The sequence below is a fragment of the Aquarana catesbeiana genome, linkage group LG09 (genome assembly GCF_042186555.1).
Source record: "Aquarana catesbeiana isolate 2022-GZ linkage group LG09, ASM4218655v1, whole genome shotgun sequence".
In the NCBI taxonomy this organism is placed as follows: Eukaryota; Metazoa; Chordata; class Amphibia; order Anura; family Ranidae; genus Aquarana; species Aquarana catesbeiana.
The window spans coordinates 308,054,641-308,072,310 of NC_133332.1; the positions used below are offsets into that span (position 1 = coordinate 308,054,641).

General features: G+C 45.3%; 1 protein-coding gene across 3 annotated transcripts in view; it reads right to left on the reverse strand.

Moving 5' to 3' along the window:
* Positions 1-1,467: 1,467 nt before the first annotated feature.
* The window catches only part of NHSL2 (NHS like 2), a 139,184-nt gene continuing 122,981 nt past the window's right edge, over positions 1,468-17,670 (reverse strand). For all 3 annotated transcript variants that reach the window (XM_073600592.1, XM_073600590.1, XM_073600591.1), the window contains 2 exons: positions 16,746-16,875; positions 1,468-12,654 (listed from right to left, as the gene is read on the reverse strand). In XM_073600592.1, the coding sequence (XP_073456693.1) occupies positions 12,342-12,654; positions 16,746-16,875 (443 nt within the window). In that variant the 3' untranslated portion in view covers positions 1,468-12,341. The remainder of the gene's footprint in view (positions 12,655-16,745; positions 16,876-17,670) is intronic.

A 17,670-nucleotide genomic window follows, 5' to 3' on the forward strand; every position in this document is an offset into this window, starting at 1 on the left:
GATCATTCCCGAGCGAGGCAGAAAACAAGGAAGCTCACTGTTCTGACAGGGGAGAAGATAGAGATCTGGTGTTTCTGCTAAGCGGGAACACCCGATCTCTGTCTTCACCCAGTCAGTCCATCCCCCCACATAGTGAGCAAGCACTCCCCAGGGAACACATTTTAACCCTTTGCTCGCCCCCGATGTTAACCCCTTCCCTGCCAGTGTCATTAGTCCACTGACAGTGCTTTTTTTTTAGCACTGATCACTGTATTGGTGTCACTGGTCCCCAAAAAGTGTCACTTAGTGTCAAATTTGCCCGCCGCAATGTTGTAGTCCCGTTAAACAAACGCTGATCGCCGCTATTACTAGTAAAAAAAAAAAAAATTAATTAATTTTTTCATAAATCTATCTCATAGTTTGTAGACCCCATAACTTTTGTGCAAACCAATTAATATACCAATATACGCTTATTGGGATTTTTTTTTTTTACCAAAAATATGTAGCAGAATACATATATTGGCAGGGGCATCACTAGGGGGTGGCTATTGGGGGTATAGCCCCGAATCTGGGGCCCATAACCCCGAGTCTCTTGCCACAGGGTCCCTGCCTAACCAGTCGGTCGCTGCGGCAACTGCTGCGGCAGGCGGGCTGGCTGCATGAGACAGGCGGAGGAAAGGAGAGAAGTGAGCGGGCGGACGAGCAGAGATGACATCTCTCCCGCTCCACATCAGCACTCTTCCGCCATCACAGCGCGGTGGAGTGGAGGTCACGTGCTTCCTGTCATCGGTGGAGCTCCACTTTGCAGCCAGACCCCCTCGCTTCAATTTCAGAGGTGCGGCGGGGGGCAGCGAGATGACATCATCTCTCACTGCCCACCCCGCATAACCGCTCTTCTGCCCTCAATAAATGGACCAGTGCTGCCAGCCTGCCACCAATGCAGCATCAATGGACATTTGGTGGCGCTGGCTGGCATGGCAAGTGACAATCCGCATCAGTTGGCAAGTGGCAACCCACATCTGGTGGCCGGTGACGTGGCAAGTGAGAATCTGCAAATGGTGGCAGGTGACGTGGCAATCTGCAAATGGTGGCAGGTGACGTGGCAAGTGAGAATCTGCAAATGGTGGCAGGTGACGTGGCAATCTGCAAATGGTGGCAGGTGACGTGACAATCTGCAAATGGTGGCAGGTGACGTGGCAATCTGCAAATGGTGGCAGGTGACATGGCAATCTGCAAATGGTGGCAGGTGACGTGGCAATCTGCAAATGGTGGCAGGTGACGTGGCAATCGGCAAATGGTGGCAGGTGACGTGGCAAGTGACAATCCACATCTGGGGACAGGTGACGTGGCTGAAGTGGTTAAAACTAAAAAAAATATAATATACCTCTCTATTTATTTACTAAAGCTAGTTGACTTTTAGTTCTTCTTTTAAAATAACGTTTAAGCCCAAAATTTCTTTAAACGTAGAATAAACGACAGCACACCATATGTATTTAGCAAATTGATACAGTTTATTACCTGATGCAAAAAAAAAAAAAAAAGCAATATGGATCCATACATTTGGATTTATACACAAATTATGTTCATTGTCACCCTCACCGTCTGTAGCGGCAATCCTGGAATATATAACCAATCTCTTTCCAAAAGTAAATCCAGTAAGGAAAAGCAGATCGAAATAATAACCGTTATAGCACGAGGCTCCCATATCAACAATGTAAACTGAGATCCGCGTAACCAATAGATACAGAATACAACATCCAGATGTTCCAGATATATATATATATATATATAGATATATATATATAATGTATATATTTTTATAAGATATTCTTCCTGTACAGAGAGGTGGATTTATGCGTACGGATGGAATGGATAGCGGTACAATCATACCTCTCAACTTTTTGAGATGGCAATGAGGGACGCCTATCAGCATAGGACACGCCCCTTGCCACGCCCCTTAAAGGAGAATTGTACAAAAAAAAAAAAACAAGATAGGCTAAACCCACAAGTGCTTATTTTTTTACCACTACTATTCCTTTATATTGGCTTTTGGAATTCACAAATGCAGCCATTTAGAAATCAGATGAAAGGTTTAGTACTGGAAAACACTTTTTGATAGATAAAAAGTGCATTTTATATACATCTATGTAGATCAGACCAAAATCAGGGACATATGAGGGGGAAAGAGGGACAGAGGGACATTGCTCCAAATCAGGGACAGTCCCTTCGAAATGGGGGACAATTGGGAGCTATGGTACAATGCTTCCAGTAGGGTGGTAATTCTTAGTGCTGATTTATAAATAGTTATTTTCTTGGTTATCACAAGATTCTACGACTGTAAAAGGAAACAACCATACCATTTGGTTCAATGGAGGTCGATGAGCTGGTTGAAGTGGCCCTGTCAAGCCTCCGTCAGACTCTTCAACATTCAATATTTCCAGGATTGTCAGATCCCTGTATCCCCCACTACCCCCCCCCCCCCCCATGTGGTTCCTTCCATCACTGCTGAGTCCTGTTCCTGTATTGACTTAGGGTCCTGAGGAAGGAACCACGGCAGGCATCGGGGGGGGGGGGGGGAGACAGGCATCCTCCACTCCTGTAAATGCAGTAGTCGTTGATGGAGCTGGAACGTAGGGGAGGTGGGAACGTAGGGATGCAGAGCTGGAACGTAGGGGAGGTGGGAACATAGGGATTCAGAGCTGGAACGTGGGGGAGGTGGGAGCGTAGGGATACAGAGCTGGAACATAGGGGAGGTAGGAACGTAGGGATGCAGAGCTGGAACGTAGGGGAGGTGGGAACGTAGGGATTCAGAGCTGGAACGTGGGGGAGGTGGGAACGTAGGGATACAGAGCTGGAACGTAGGAGAGGTGGGAATGTAGGGATGCAGAGCTGGAACGTAAGGGAGGTGGGAACATAGGGATGCAGAGCTGGAACGTAGGGGAGGTGGGAACGTAGGGATTGAAAGCTGGAACGTGGGGGAGGTGGGAACGTAGGGATTCAGAGCTGGAATGTGGGGGAGGTGGGAACGTAGGGATACAGAGCTGGAACGCAGGAGAGGTGGGAACGTAGGGATGCAGAGCTGGAACGTAGGAGAGGTGGGAACGTAGGGATACAGAGCTGGAACGTAGGAGAGGTGGGAACGTAGGGATACAGAGCTGGAACGTAGGAGAGGTGGGAACGTAGGGATGCAGAGCTGGAACGTAGGAGAGGTGGTAACGTAGGGATGCAGAGCTGGAACGTAGGAGAGGTGGGAACGTAGGGATGCAGAGCTGGAACGTAGGGGAGGTGGGAACGTAGGGATGCAAAGCTGGAACGTAGGGGAGGTGGGAACGTAGGGATACAGAGCTGGAACATAGGGGTGGTGGGAACGTAGGGATGCAGAGCTGGAACGTAGGGGAGGTGGGAACGTAGGGATACAGAGCTGGAACGTAGGGGAGGTGGGAACGTAGGGATACAGAGCTGGAACGTAGGGGAGGTGGGAATGTAGGGATGCAGAGCTGGAACGTAGGAGAGGTGGGAACGTAGGGATGCAGAGCTGGAACGTAGGGGAGGTGGGAACGTAGGGATACAGAGCTGGAACGTAGGGGAGGTGGGAACGTAGGGATACAGAGCTGGAACATAGGGGTGGTGGGAACGTAGGGATGCAGAGCTGGAACGTAGGGGAGGTGGGAACGTAGGGATACAGAGCTGGAACGTAGGGGAGGTGGGAACGTAGGGATACAGAGCTGGAACGTAGGGGAGGTGGGAATGTAGGGATGCAGAGCTGGAACGTAGGAGAGGTGGGAACGTAGGGATGCAGACCTGGAACGTAGGGGAGGTGGGAACGTAGGGATGCAGAGCTGGAACGAAGGGGAGTTGGGAGACGCAGTCCACTGGAGAGGGGAATATGATACCTCTTCTATTCCAGAAGTTGGGCTGGAAGTGTCACTACCAAACCTGACCCATTTAAAGGATAACTCCGCTTTCATACAGAAAAAAAAAAAGCAAATAAAAAAATTAAAAAATAATATAGCGTATACAATTGCTACACAAGTCATATTGTAAATTGAATGTTATTCAATCTGCAGCACTGTCATTCAATGCAATATGGCAACCTGGAGGTTGGTGGTCTACAGCAGTGGTTCTCAACCTCAGTCCTCAAGTAACTCCCCCAACAGGTCATGTTTTGGGGAATTTCTCTTAGATAATATAGCTGTCCAAAATACCAAGCCATTGACTCTGATTTAACCACTTCACCCCCCCGGAATGGATTTACCCCCTTCCTGACCAGGCCATTTTTTTGCGATAGGGCACTGTGTTACTTTAACTGACAATTGCATGGTCGTGCGACGTTGTACCCAAATATTATATAAAATAAATAAAATGTATGTCTTTTTTTTCCCATAAAAAGAGGTTAGAGCACATGTTCAAGATAAAGGAAAACCTGCAAACATGGCCTGTTGGGGGTACTTGAGGACTGAGGTTGAGAACCACTGGTGTACAGAACACGCCCCCAGATATGTCATTTCTTGCTTGTGTGATTGGCTCACTGATTTTCCCAGAAGTCTGCACAAGTCAGATTTTGGGCATCCCCTGCAACAGAAATGTCATTTTTGGTAAGATACTCCCAAAGGGAAATTACGTGCTTTTTGCATTTTGCAGATTTGCACTACAGTCCATTTAACTATTGTTTCCTATGGAACACGTTCTGTAGAGCAAATCTGCAAAATGCAAAAAGCACTAAAAACACGTAGGTGTGAATCAGGCCTTAGACGTAATTTCCCTTTGGGAGTATCTTACCAAAAACGACATTTCTGTTGCAGGGGATGCCCAAAATCTGACTTGTGCAGACTTCTGGGAAAATCAGTGAGCCAATAGCATAGGTGTGAACCAGGCCTAAAGAGATGCAGGCCCTGGCACTTTTCTCATTGGAGCCCTGCAGGTGCAGCAGCTGATTGATAATTATAAAATCACTCTAATTAGATTCACTTTGCTACTTTTTTTTTTAGCTGATAGAGTCACTTTAAAGCTGAAACTAAGACAGAAAATAATGTAGTTTAGATGTATAGATGTTAAATGTTTTTTTTTTTAAATGCAGTGTGTGTTAGTGCTTGGATTTGGTAGGTATCAGCCACCTGCAATCTCCTAAAAACCTCGGACTGGGAGAGGGAGGGGCAGCACTAGGGGCTGTATGCAACAATGCTGACAAGGAACATGCCAACAAGAGGGAAGACCAGAGAGGTGATCTCATCTGTCTGCTGCTGCTCCTCCGATGTCCAATCACAGGCCCACAGTGGGTAGGTGACCTAACTGTGTTGCTTAATTGCAAGAGAAAATAGTAAGGTCACCTGGCTGGCTCTTCTGCTTCGCAGACAAATAAATCTCAGAATTGGATTCACAAAAATACAGATCTTTTGACAGGTAAGACATCCCAATGCATGTATTTAAAACGTATAATCAGCTGTTTGCCTGGGGTCCACTGAGTACGTCTACCACAGGGCACACAAGTTCTGGGCAGGTTGTCAGATTTTCATCAGCTCTGATGAAGGGGCTTGTTAAGATCCCGAAACGCGGTGGAATATTTTATGGATTTTATGAGCAAATGAAAGACCAAAACTTGAGTCACCCTGTCTTCAGATTGTTTACATTTGACATTACTACACTTCCATTCGCCCACAGTAAAATTGACAGGTCACTATAATAGATAAGGGGGTAAGTAATATTTGTATGCTATGCCCCCCCCCCCCACTCCACTGAACTATATTTCCTGAAGGACTATCTGATTCAGATAATTCCAGGGTATCTTCATCGTTTTCTGTTGTTTAGCACAACATTCTGATTGTCAGGGCAATTAGACTAATAGCCGGACAGACCTCTTGGCTTCCTCTGTACTTGCAGGTGATATGTTGCCTCTGGGATGCCTGTTTTAACCCTTGAAAGGCCACAGCAGTGCTGTTCACTTGAGTGGGTGGCATTTGGTGGCGGTATCGGCCCCCAATGCAAACTGTTGTATCATTTTGAGTATAGCACCCCCTTCAGCTGCTATGTTAGGTCAAGGGGGTTGGATAAAAATGCTTAACAACCACCTATTTTTACTGCCCCTCTATCCCAGCAGAGGGGAAGGGGGGGGGGTGTTCCATTAAAATTGATAGAACAGTTTGCATTGGGGGCCAATACCACCACCAAATGCGACCCACTGAAGTGAACAGCACCGCTGCGGCCTTTGAAGGGTTAAAACAAGCATCCCAGAGGCAACATATCACCTTTGAGCCACCTTGTGAGATGACTCTAAATGTGATCGGCCACCGATCACTTTTTAGACGTGTGGCAATGGCGGCCGCAATGATAGATTCTCATCCAAAAAATTGTGGTATGAATGGACTGCCTACCTTAGTAACTATTAAAATAAATCTAATGCAAATATACGTTTCTTAGGTGTACATTCCGGAGCACAGGTTAGTATTGTGAAACACTGGGTTATACTGCCACCTTCAGGAGAATTGTACACTGGCATAGACAGCCCAGTATAACTCCTACGGCTCCCGGTAAGAATCTTTTTTTTTGCTAGTGTCCTCAGGGAAATTAACCTCTTCTCACCGCTCTAAGAGTATCAACCTTGGTCAACTTAACCAATATTATTCTACCACCTCATTATGCAAATCCTACAAATTCTAAGAAGATTTTGCTCCTTTGGATGTGGTATGTTGTGCTCCTCAAGTTTATCTCCCTTTCGACACTCCCACTTTCTGTTTGTCATTCTTGAAGGTCCCAATGAGGGATAGCCTGTTTATGTTGCACTATCACTAGGTTGACTTCACAACTTATCATTTAAGCTTATGACCTCAGGGGCAAGGTTCCTCCTTCCCACCACTAGATCACTTAGTACTTCATGGGCTTTTCTGCATCAGGCATATGTTTGCAGATTGCAAAGATGCCACCTGGTCTTCTGTTTGATGGATTTTACCAGTTGGACGTTCATGCCTCAGCTGATTCCATCTCTGGTCATAAGGTTTTTCAGAGTGTTCTTCTTACTAGGCTCTCTTGAGCCCCTTCCAATGACCTGTTGGTGTTTTTTTGTTGGCCTGTTATCCTTTTGATATCTATGTACCCACCCCTCAGTTAGACTTGTGTTTCAGAATACTATTCAATGTCCCAAAATGTACTCCAGCAAAGAGACAAAAATCCTAATTTTCATTTGTGCTCGAACTCTTGAGGAAACTTCTGTTTTGTTAGGCATAATACTGTAGCGAAAGCCTAAGTTTGTTGAAGTTCTCGGACACTGGGTTGTGACACTTAGTTAAAGTTCTCGGACACTGGGTTGTGACACTTAGTGGAAGTTCTCGGACACTGGGTTGTGTTTGTTTAGCCTAGTGTTTCCCAACCTCATTCCTTTAGTACCCCCCAGCAGGCCATGTTTTGGAAATTTCCCTTAGATAAAATGGCTGTCATAAATGCCAAGCCACATATGTCGAACACAAGACCCGCGGGCTGAATCAGGGCCACCAGGCCTTGTCATGTGGCCCTCGCACCCAGTTTTACATACGGAACGTGGCGTAACTCCATTCCACCATCTCCGGCTCTCACCCTCAGCTCCCTGCTGTCATTTGTAAACATAGAAACCTGTGTTTACAAGGAACAGCTTTGCTCTCAGCAACTCCTGGAACTAACAGATCCCTACATGCACTCACGGCAGGACATGGCAGGGACAGATCTCCAGAATCTGAGAGAAGGATCTCCTTGTAAGAAGAGGCAGAGCCGCCTACACAGAAAAGAACTAGAGTCGAGCCAGGTTGGAGATGCATGGAAGCTTTTTGGGGGGAACTGGGGTTGCGCGCTGTGCATATCGCACCCCTAAACCCTGCACTCTGTACAAAGCACACCCCTGAACTCTGCACTCTGTATGTAGCGCACCCCTAGGCCGTGCACTCTGTACACAGCACACCCCTGAACTCTGCACTCTGTACGTAGCGCACCCCTAAACCCTGCACTCTGTACATAGCACATCCCTGAACACCCCCTTAACATAGCACACGCTCTGAGCATAGGGCACCCCTGGAAATGCACTCTGTTCATAGCGCACCCCTAAACTCCGCACTCTATATGTAGCATAATCCTGAACACTGCACTCTTATCATATTGCACTCCTGAACCATGCACTCTGTACGTAGCTCACCCCTGAACTCTGCACTCATTGCATAGGGTACCCCTGGAACTGCACTCTGTACATAGCACACCCCTGAACACTGCACTCTGTACGTACCGCACTCCTGAACCCTGCACTCTGTACCCTAGTTAACCGGCCCCTTGAGAGCAATAATATTGCTTATGCGGTCCGCAGTAAAAATGAGTTTGACACCCCTGTTCCAAGCCATTGACATTGATTGAAAGCACCCATGCAAGGTGAAGTTAATCCTAAACACATGACCTGTTGGGGGTTCTTGAGAACTGAGGTTGGGAACTCGTTCTTGATGATAGCTTATGAAATTGCTCTAGCAATAGATTGTTAGGTGTCTCACCATGAGAAATAGCGGAATAAATATCTGCCCCTTCCAAAAAAAACTTTTACACTGCTTTGATTTTCCATAACCATCATCTTTGCTGAGGGATGGGTGGTAAAGTATTGATTTGGTAAAAGTTTCCTTCTCTTTTCTTACTAGCAAAATGCACAATTAGCACTAGATCACTAAGGATTTTACAACATGTCAATGGCTCCTTCTGTGCAAAAAGTGCTTCTAACAAAAGTGCATGTATCACCTGCATGGCCCAGTTGTTGCAAAGAATGCTTGAAGCCCACCCGCAGTTTAACCCCCCCACCACAAGTCCTTCTCCTTCCTCACACCTAGATTTGGGGCACATTCACAATTTTCAATTCATTGCATTTATACTTGCTCCATATGTCACGTGGCAATATGCATTGCGTTAAGGCATTTTAGTCATTTTCACTGGGCTACCAATGCACAAATATGGGCAAAGAAGCACACAAGCAGCATTTTTTTCAGAGTCCGCACTCTACAATGCACAGTAGTGTATTGCCATGCATTGTAGAGAAACAAATGTACGTCATAGCTGTGTTGCCTTCCTACCAGGTCAGTGTTTCTCAACCTTTTTACCTTGAAGGAACCCTTGGCAAAAAGTTTGAGATCTCCGGGAACCCCTGAAAAAAAATTCAAATCTTCAGCTCACAGGACATTGGATCTGACCATCGAACTGTAGATATAACAACAATTAACAAATAAATGCAGAGCAGCGCAGGGAAGCTGCTGTTGTAACATGACTTTTCTCCTTGATCCCCACGAGCCCTCCTCTTGTCCATCCCAGGTGATATCACATAGAAGAGCCTGGGACAGACAGAAGAGGAGGACCTGTGGGGAACAGTGCAGTAATTAACAGTTCCCTGCACCACTTTGCAATTCCATAACACAGGGTTTCTCAAATGGGGTTCCACAGCAAATCAATATTGTGGCGGATGCATATCTGCCCAATGTTGTTTCCAGTGTTGTTCTCAATAAATTGTTCTCTAGTACCCAGTGAGCCCAGGCAGCGTGATCTCGATGAAGTCTAAGGAGGTGTACTCATGCCTTCCAGGGCTCACAGAAATAGTTTGGATGGTGCTGGGCATCATTCAACTATGTAGAAAGTGGGGCAGTAATCACTGTGCATGGAGGACATCCCACTACTTGCTTTAATAATACTGTGTATGGCCACCCCAGGGACAGTACAGCAGTACAAGAACCTGTACAGGTTTAAACTTCACCTTTGCTACACAAATTTTTACTTTTTGCACAACACTTACAAGGCCATATTCTCTTCCAGCATGACTGTGACCCTGTGTACAAAGCCAGCTCCATAAAGACATAGTTTGATGAGTTTGGTGTGGAGGAGCTCAAGTGGCCTACACAGAGTACTGACCTCAACCCTACTGAACACCTTTGGGATGAATTTGGAGCCAGGTCTTCTCATCCAACGTTTGTACCTGACCTTACAAATGCTTCTGGCTAAATGGACACACATTCCCACAGATAACACGCCAAACCTTGTTGAAAGCCTTCCTAGAAGAGTGGAGGCTGTTATGACCACAAATAGGAGACCCACTCTATATTATTGGCCATGGTTTTGATGAGTTTGGTGTGGAGTAACCCAAGTGGCATGAACACAGAATTGACCTCAACACTATTCATCACCTTTGGGATGAATTGGAGCCAGGTCTTCTCATCCAACATTCGTACCTGACATTACAAATGCTTTTGGCTACACAGGCACAAATACATTACATGATGATATGGTGTTGGAAGGCCACCAAATGAAAAATGCAGATTGATACAATATGAACTGGCATCTGATAATATCTTGATAGGTCCCATGTCTTCCAGCATCACCATCCTTTGCAACTCTTGGCATATGACCATATGGCATCTCAGAGCTGCAAGGGAAGACTGCTGAAAGACTCCCCTCTGCCAGATGCTGTGATTTCAGGTCTGAACAGGGAGCTGGGAGCCATATAATGTCTGCTAAATAAAACAGACTGCAGGTCCTGCTCTGTTCTATGTCTGAATAGTACATATCTTCATTTAAGGCCACCAGCCCAACATATAATTTTAGGACTAGCCCAGGGGGCACTTGCCCACCAGCCCAACATATCATTTTAGGACTGGCCCAGGGGATACTTGCCTACCAGCCCAACATATAATTTTAGGAATAGACCAAGGGGGCACTTGCCCACCAGCCCAGCATTTCATTTTAGGACTGGCCCAGGGTACATTTGTCCACCTGCCCACCATATCATTTTAGGAGTTGCCCATTGGGCACTTGCCCCCCTTGCTCCATCCTCCTTTTAATTCTGCATTGTTACCAGTGAAAGAGATGTGATATCTGTGGTATGTCTGTCTTGCCATAAGGAGGATTCCCAATCAATGGCTCATTTAATTTAGAACTCCACACAGCATTAAATGTATTTTGTTAAATACAAGCAGTGTAAATACCTTTACTTGACCTTGGTACAGCAGAGCTTAGACTAGAGAAGAGGGACAAGGGACCAATCAGGTGTAATAAAGTGCTAATAGGAGGAGAGAGCAGAGTGACAGGGAGATAAGTTTGTCAGTCTGCTGCTTCTCGTTTCACTATTCAATGACAGGCTGGGGGAGGGCCAAGACCTGTAAGTGTTACTGAGCTGCAAGCAGGTCCTCTGCCTAGCCAGACAGGGATGTTCTGTGTGGTAGAACTATGTAAATCTCAGGACTGGATAGATAGAGATAAAAATCACTTGGCAGGCAGGACAGCTCTCTTGCATGTACTTCTTATGTGTATTTAGTTCGGCTTTAAAGTGCTTAGTAATTACAAAATTGTAATGCATCCCATAATACTATCTTCAATATTCAGTAATACAAATGAATGCTACCAATGCCATGTTCATAAAAGCCGAGACCTATTCTAAGTTTCATGAGCTCTAATTTGCCTCTGCATATATATGAAAATGTGAATATCAACACTTTAGGAACTTTTGGATGGAAATTTTAGATGGAACTTTTAGATGGAACCTTCAGATGGAACTTTTGATGGATCTTTCAGATGGAACTTTTAGATGGAACTTTTCAGATGTAACCTCTTAATGGAATTTTAGGAGAGGACTTTCAGATGGAACTTTTCAACTGACCTTTTGATGAAACTTTTAGAAGGAACTTTTAGATGAAACTTTTAAATGGAACTTTCGGATGGAGCTTTTAGATGGAACCTTCATATGGAACGTTTAGATGGAACCTTCAAATGGAGCTTTTTGATGGAACCTTTAGATTAAACTTCTTGATGGAACCTTTAGATGGAACTTCTTCATGAACCTTTTGGACAGAACATTCAGATGGAACTTTTGAATTGAACTTTTAGAAAGAAGTTCCATATGGAACTGTTGGATAGAACTTTCAGATGGAACTTTCAGATGGAACAACACATTTTAGATGAACTGTCTTCTCAAAACCTCCCCGCATAGCTGCGAGAAGATAAATATAAAATGAGTTATATACTACAAAATGCAAAGCTCATAGTGACTGCAAAACACTTTCTGGATTACATGCAGAGATTCATGGATGGTCCAGGAGAGAGATCTGGCAGATGTCACATTATTACTACACTTAATATATCAGTTTAAGTTTGGCACAACGTTATATGAAAATTATTCCTTTCATAGTATTCCAGAGAAGTTCAGCTGAAATGAGCGAATTAAGTTCATCAATTTGACAATTGTTCAATCAGCCTTTAAAAGAATATTTGGTGGACATTGCCATCACCTGGTCACTAAATACATTCTCGTGTACAATAGCTGTAATCTCGGCAGACATAAGCGTACAAAATTTCACACATCTCTTCATCTCCAGGATTTTCCCTGAAAAAATTCAATCCCTAGGCAAGGTTTTTGTATTGCCGTTTTTCTCCATTTCTGGAGCAAACTCACTCATCACTCTCCGAGCCAAAGGGTTGGTGGTTTTAAGGAGTTCTGCGGCCGAAGGTCGGGCCCCTATGCTGCTTTTGCTACCCTTCCTTTGGAGAAGGGCCTTAAAGTCCTCGTTTTTGCTGGAAGTCCGACTAATGCTCAGGGTTCCCAAGTCACTATTTGTGGAGTATGAAATTTTAATGGGCGACATTGAGCTTTGTCTGCTCCCAAAAGAATCTCCGGAGTCTTTCCATCCAAGCAACTTCCTTTTGGACCTAATGAAGAAAGAAAAAAATATTGTAGCGTCCAAAATTCAGAAGTAGACCTCAATATTAGGGCTGGTATCAAGGGACGTTTGTTGGTGTCTGATGGGTTATTCATTCCCATACAAGTCTATGGGGGATGCAAAGCCCACTTGAAACAGGTCAAATGTAGGTCAGAAGGTGATCAACTGTAGGTCAAATTTAGCTCAACAGGAAGTCAACTGCAGATCAAAAAGAGGTCAGCTGCAAATCAAATGGAGGTCTAAAGGAGGTCAACTGCAAGTCAAATGGAGATCTAAAGGAGGCCAACTTCAAATCAAATGGAGGTCAAAAGCAGGTCAGAAGATAGTCATTTGCAAGTCAAATGCACCTGTCAATGAATTTTGAATGATCTCAGAAGTATCTGAAACTAATGTCAAACCGATGACATCAGCCCAAGGATGATCGCCACAGGCCCTTAGAGGTGAAGTAATTAATTTGCAAAGTTATTGGGATCTCTTATAAAAATGAATGACTCAGCCATCCCAAATAGTCCTCATAATGTGTCTAATATGTGTATTTCTGATGACATCAGCTCCATCTAGTGGCCATAATGCAGTATTTTACTGACTGGGGTTTTTCAGGAAATTATCATATTATGGCCACAAGATGGAGCTGAAGATCATAAGAAACACTCATATTAGACACATTACAGGAGTCATTTGCAAAAATATATGTAAAGTCTAAAAAAAATTTCTTAGATTTAGAATAGGTAAAGTTTTAACCCCCTACAGGATTGTTTTTACAGACTGTGTCCCACTGGAGAAATTTCACTTGCAACAGGAAAAAGAGGAAATCTCCCCAAAATAAACAAAATTCCCATCTTAAAGAGTTTTAACAGGAACACGTGACTGCACTGCGGAATATTCCCTACCCTCTTGCTCTATAGCAGTGGTCTCCAAACTGCGACCTGGCAAATTGATGCGGCCCTTTGCTTGCTTTTATCCAGTTCTTGGGGCATTACTCTCCCCACTGTCAGTAACAGTGGGGCATTGTTCCTGCCACTCTATTCCTCCTACTGACACCAGTGATGCGGCACTAGTCCTCCCACTGACACCAATCATGGGGCACCATTCCTCCCAGAGATATCAACAATAGGGCACTATTTCTCCCACTGACACCAATGATGAAGCCCTATTCTTCCCACTGACACCAACAAAGGGGCACTATTCCTCCCACTGACACCAACGATGAGGCGCTATTCCTCCCACTGACACCAACAATGAGGCGCTATTCCTCCTACTGACACCAAGAGGGCACCATTCTTCCTTCTGACACCAACGATGGGGCATTATTCCTCCCACTGACACCAACAATGAGGCACTTTTTACTCCCATTGACACCAGGACATTTTCTACTCCAACTGGCCACAGTCCAGCCCCCTTAAAGTTTGAAGGACAGTAAACTGACCCTTGGTTTAGAAAGTTTGGAGACCCCTGCTCTGTAGTGAAACTGCAACATTTTTGGATTTCCCCTGACTCTCTGTTTCTTTGAAAGTGGTCTCCAGGACAAGTAGAGGGTGACTCTCCCCAGCAGGTATGAAGACGATGATAAAAACTTGACAAAGGGTCTAACCCTTCCCTACTATATCCAAAACTAAAAAAAAATAATCTTTGACATACCCTTTAAAGATTTGACCCAGATCTCCTCACTTGAAAGCAGATAATTTAAGGCGAAAGTAAACCCATTGATTTAACAGTTTAAAAAAAAACAGTTACATTCCCAGCATGTCCCAGGAATGTAAATGCCACATTGGTTAGGCTCTCAACTAAACTGTCAAACCATCCAATGGCTGATGTCATAACTGATCACATGTGCAGCTAGTGGTGTATTTTGGTTTTGTGCTGCCCTAGGCAAGACTAAAATCGGGTGCCCCCCCTCTAAATGTATCCCAACCCTTCACCTGTAAACTCCACCCCTTCCTCTTTAGGCTCCACCTCTTCCTATTAGAGCTTCACCACTTTAAAGGTGGGGAGAGGGGGGGTGAGAGGGTAGGGTGCTGAGAGAGAGAGGGGGGGTGAGAGAGGGAAGGGTGAGAGAGGGGGGGGAGAGAGAGAGAAGGGGGTTGAGAGAGAGGGGGGTGAGACAGAGAGAGGGGAGTGAGAGAGAGTGAGAGGGGGTGATGGGGTCAGAGAGAGAGAGAGGGGGTGAGAGAAGGAGGGGTGAGAGAGAGACGGGGAATAGATGGGTGAGAGAGAGAGGGGGGTGAGAGAGGGAAGGGTGAGGGGGGAGAGAGAGAAGGGGGGCTCAGAGAGAAAGGGGGGCTCAGAGAGAGGGGGGTGAGACAGAGAGAGGGGAGTGAGAGAGAGCGAGAGGGGGTGATGGGGTGAGAGAAGGAGTGGTGAGAGAGAGACGGGGAAGAGATGGGTGAAAGAGGAGGTGAGAGAGAGAGGGGAGAGAGAGGAAAGGGTGAGAGAGAGGGGGGAGAGAGAGAGAGGGGGGGTTGAGAGAGAAAGGGGGGTGAAAGAGAGAGGGGGTGAGACAGAAGGAGAGCGACAGGGTGTGATGGGGTGAGAGAGAGGGGGGGTAAAAGAAGGAGGGGTGAGAGAGAGACGGGGAAGAGATGGGTAAGAGAGAGAGGGGGTGAGAGAGAGAGAGGGGGGCTCCCCTATCCCCCCATACTACTTCAGAAAGTTCTCCCATTCCCCCCCCCCAAAAAAAAAACAACTACACCAAACCCTCACCTTCCTGCAGCCCACTGGCTTCTTTTTACCAGCTCTGTGTAGCAAGGCTGCCGAGGCACGATCACAGCCCAGGACTCCGTCCTGCTCTGCCAAGTGAGCTACTGCCTCCTGCTTCCGCTTTGCTCCCCTGTCACCAAACAGTCAGTCCACGGCCGCTCCTGACCCAACTGTGGTCAGCACCCCCGTAGCGATGCCATTGCTCGTAGTGTTCCTTCTGCCTGCGGGCGGTGCCGCCCCCCTGAAAAATGCCGCCCAAGGCAAACACCTTGTTTGCCTCGCGGTAGATATGCCCCTGTGTGCAGCATCATGGCAGTTGAGGATTAAACAGAGGCCAAGATGGCAGCTTCCTTGGCTGAAAACAATAGAAGGGTTTAAGTATTTGGGGTGACATTTCAAGGGCTCCCCTGTATTACTTTCCATTTTCTCAAAGTGTGGACTTTTGCGCCTTCCATGCTTACATTACTTGTCAGTTCTAAACATTTTTTCACCAGTACCATGCAGGGTAAGGTGTTTTAATCTCTGACCGACCCAGTAGAGTAGGTCTCAGTCCAGGACATAGACAATGACCCTGGACAATGCCGGGAAACAAAGATGGCACCACTCTTCTGGAGATAAGAGCAGATGAAGGCATTATTAGGGGGTGTATTATGACCTCTGGGAGCTGTAATAATTACCTGGATAGGTTGACTTGGCACATTACTAAGCATGAATGGACTTAACATGAAAAAATATATGTGATGGTAGTTCAACTTCAAGGAGAATTGCGTTTATAAGAGGCCTTAAGGAACCGTGCCAATGAGAGACTGCACTGGGAGGGAAGGATTCCTCCTCCATAATATCCCAATTCATTCTGACGGATCACAGGGATCTCAGCTGCAGCTGTGTGTGGGCTGAGTATGGAGCAGGGACCTGAAAATGGAATTTCTGATCATCTGCAGTTTTTTTTTCTAGGTAGTGAAAAGTAAGGCAGATAAAATAAGTCTGGCATGTGATTTCTCATCCTAAATATTTCCTTTTGTACCTACCAGATGGATGAACACCTGGGGCTCCTGCAGGGCTGCATGTCAAAGTGAACCCTGCCCATGCCCAGATTCTTGGCTTACTTTTAGTGGTGTACATAAAATAAAATTGCAGAGCCCATCGTCCTGTGAAACTGCATTTTTACTGTGTAAATGGGGGAAAAATCAAAGGTTATTAGACTTTTTTTTTTTTTCCAGGTTGAATATTATTTAATACAGAATAGAGGGAATCAGAAAAATACCGCATTGTGACCACTAGATGGAGCTGATGATAATAATAAAAAACAAATATTTATTTACAGTGATCGTCAGCTCCATTTAGTCACCATAATAGTGCAAGAAATAAACAATCTTGATGTACCTGTGGATGAGTGTAAATAAATCTTCTGTGGTTCGTGAACCGACAAACACCTCATCGTCATCTTCAGTGATGGACTCGGCTGTCTTGTTTGATACACACTTGCTGTCTTCTGGTAAGTCTGTGTATGGTCCTATGAGACAAATATACAAAAATATTACAAACTAAGACTTTTCCACAAATTTTAGGAGCTATTAAGAACTAATTTACATTGAATTGAATAAACAATCACACTATAAGTTAAATAAAGGTGATTCCAGTGAATGGTGATGGTAAAGCCACAGCATACAAAGATTTTTTTTTTTCATTTTTACTCTTCCAACTTTGCGGCAACAGTTTGGTGAAGGCCATTTTCTGTTCCAGCATGGCTGAGTGTGTAAGACCAGCTCCATAAAGACTGGGTTTGACCAGTTTGGTGTGGAGGAACTTGAGTGGCCCTCAGAGCCCGGACCTCAGCCCTACTAAACATCTTTTGGGATCAGGTCTTCTTTTTAAATGTCAGTACCTGACCTTAACCCTACTGTACAGCTTAGGGAAGAACTGGGTTATCAATTAGAACAAGATCTTCTCATCCAACAACAATACCTGACAGCAACCCTATTGAACAGCTTTGGGATGAATTGGATCACTGATTGCAAGCCAGGTCTTCTCGTCCAACAGAAGTACCTGACCTTAACCCTACTTAACAACTTTAGGATGGGGTCTTCTTATCCAACAACAGTACCTGACCCCAACCCTTCTGAACAGCTTTGTGATCAGATCTTCTTATTCAACAACAGTACACAACTTCAATCCTACTGAACAACTTTGGGATCAGGTCTTCTCATCCAACAACAGTACCCGATTTCAACCCTACAGAACAACTTTAGTATGGGCTCTTCTCATTCAACAACAGTACCTGACCCCAACCCTACTGAATATTTTTGGG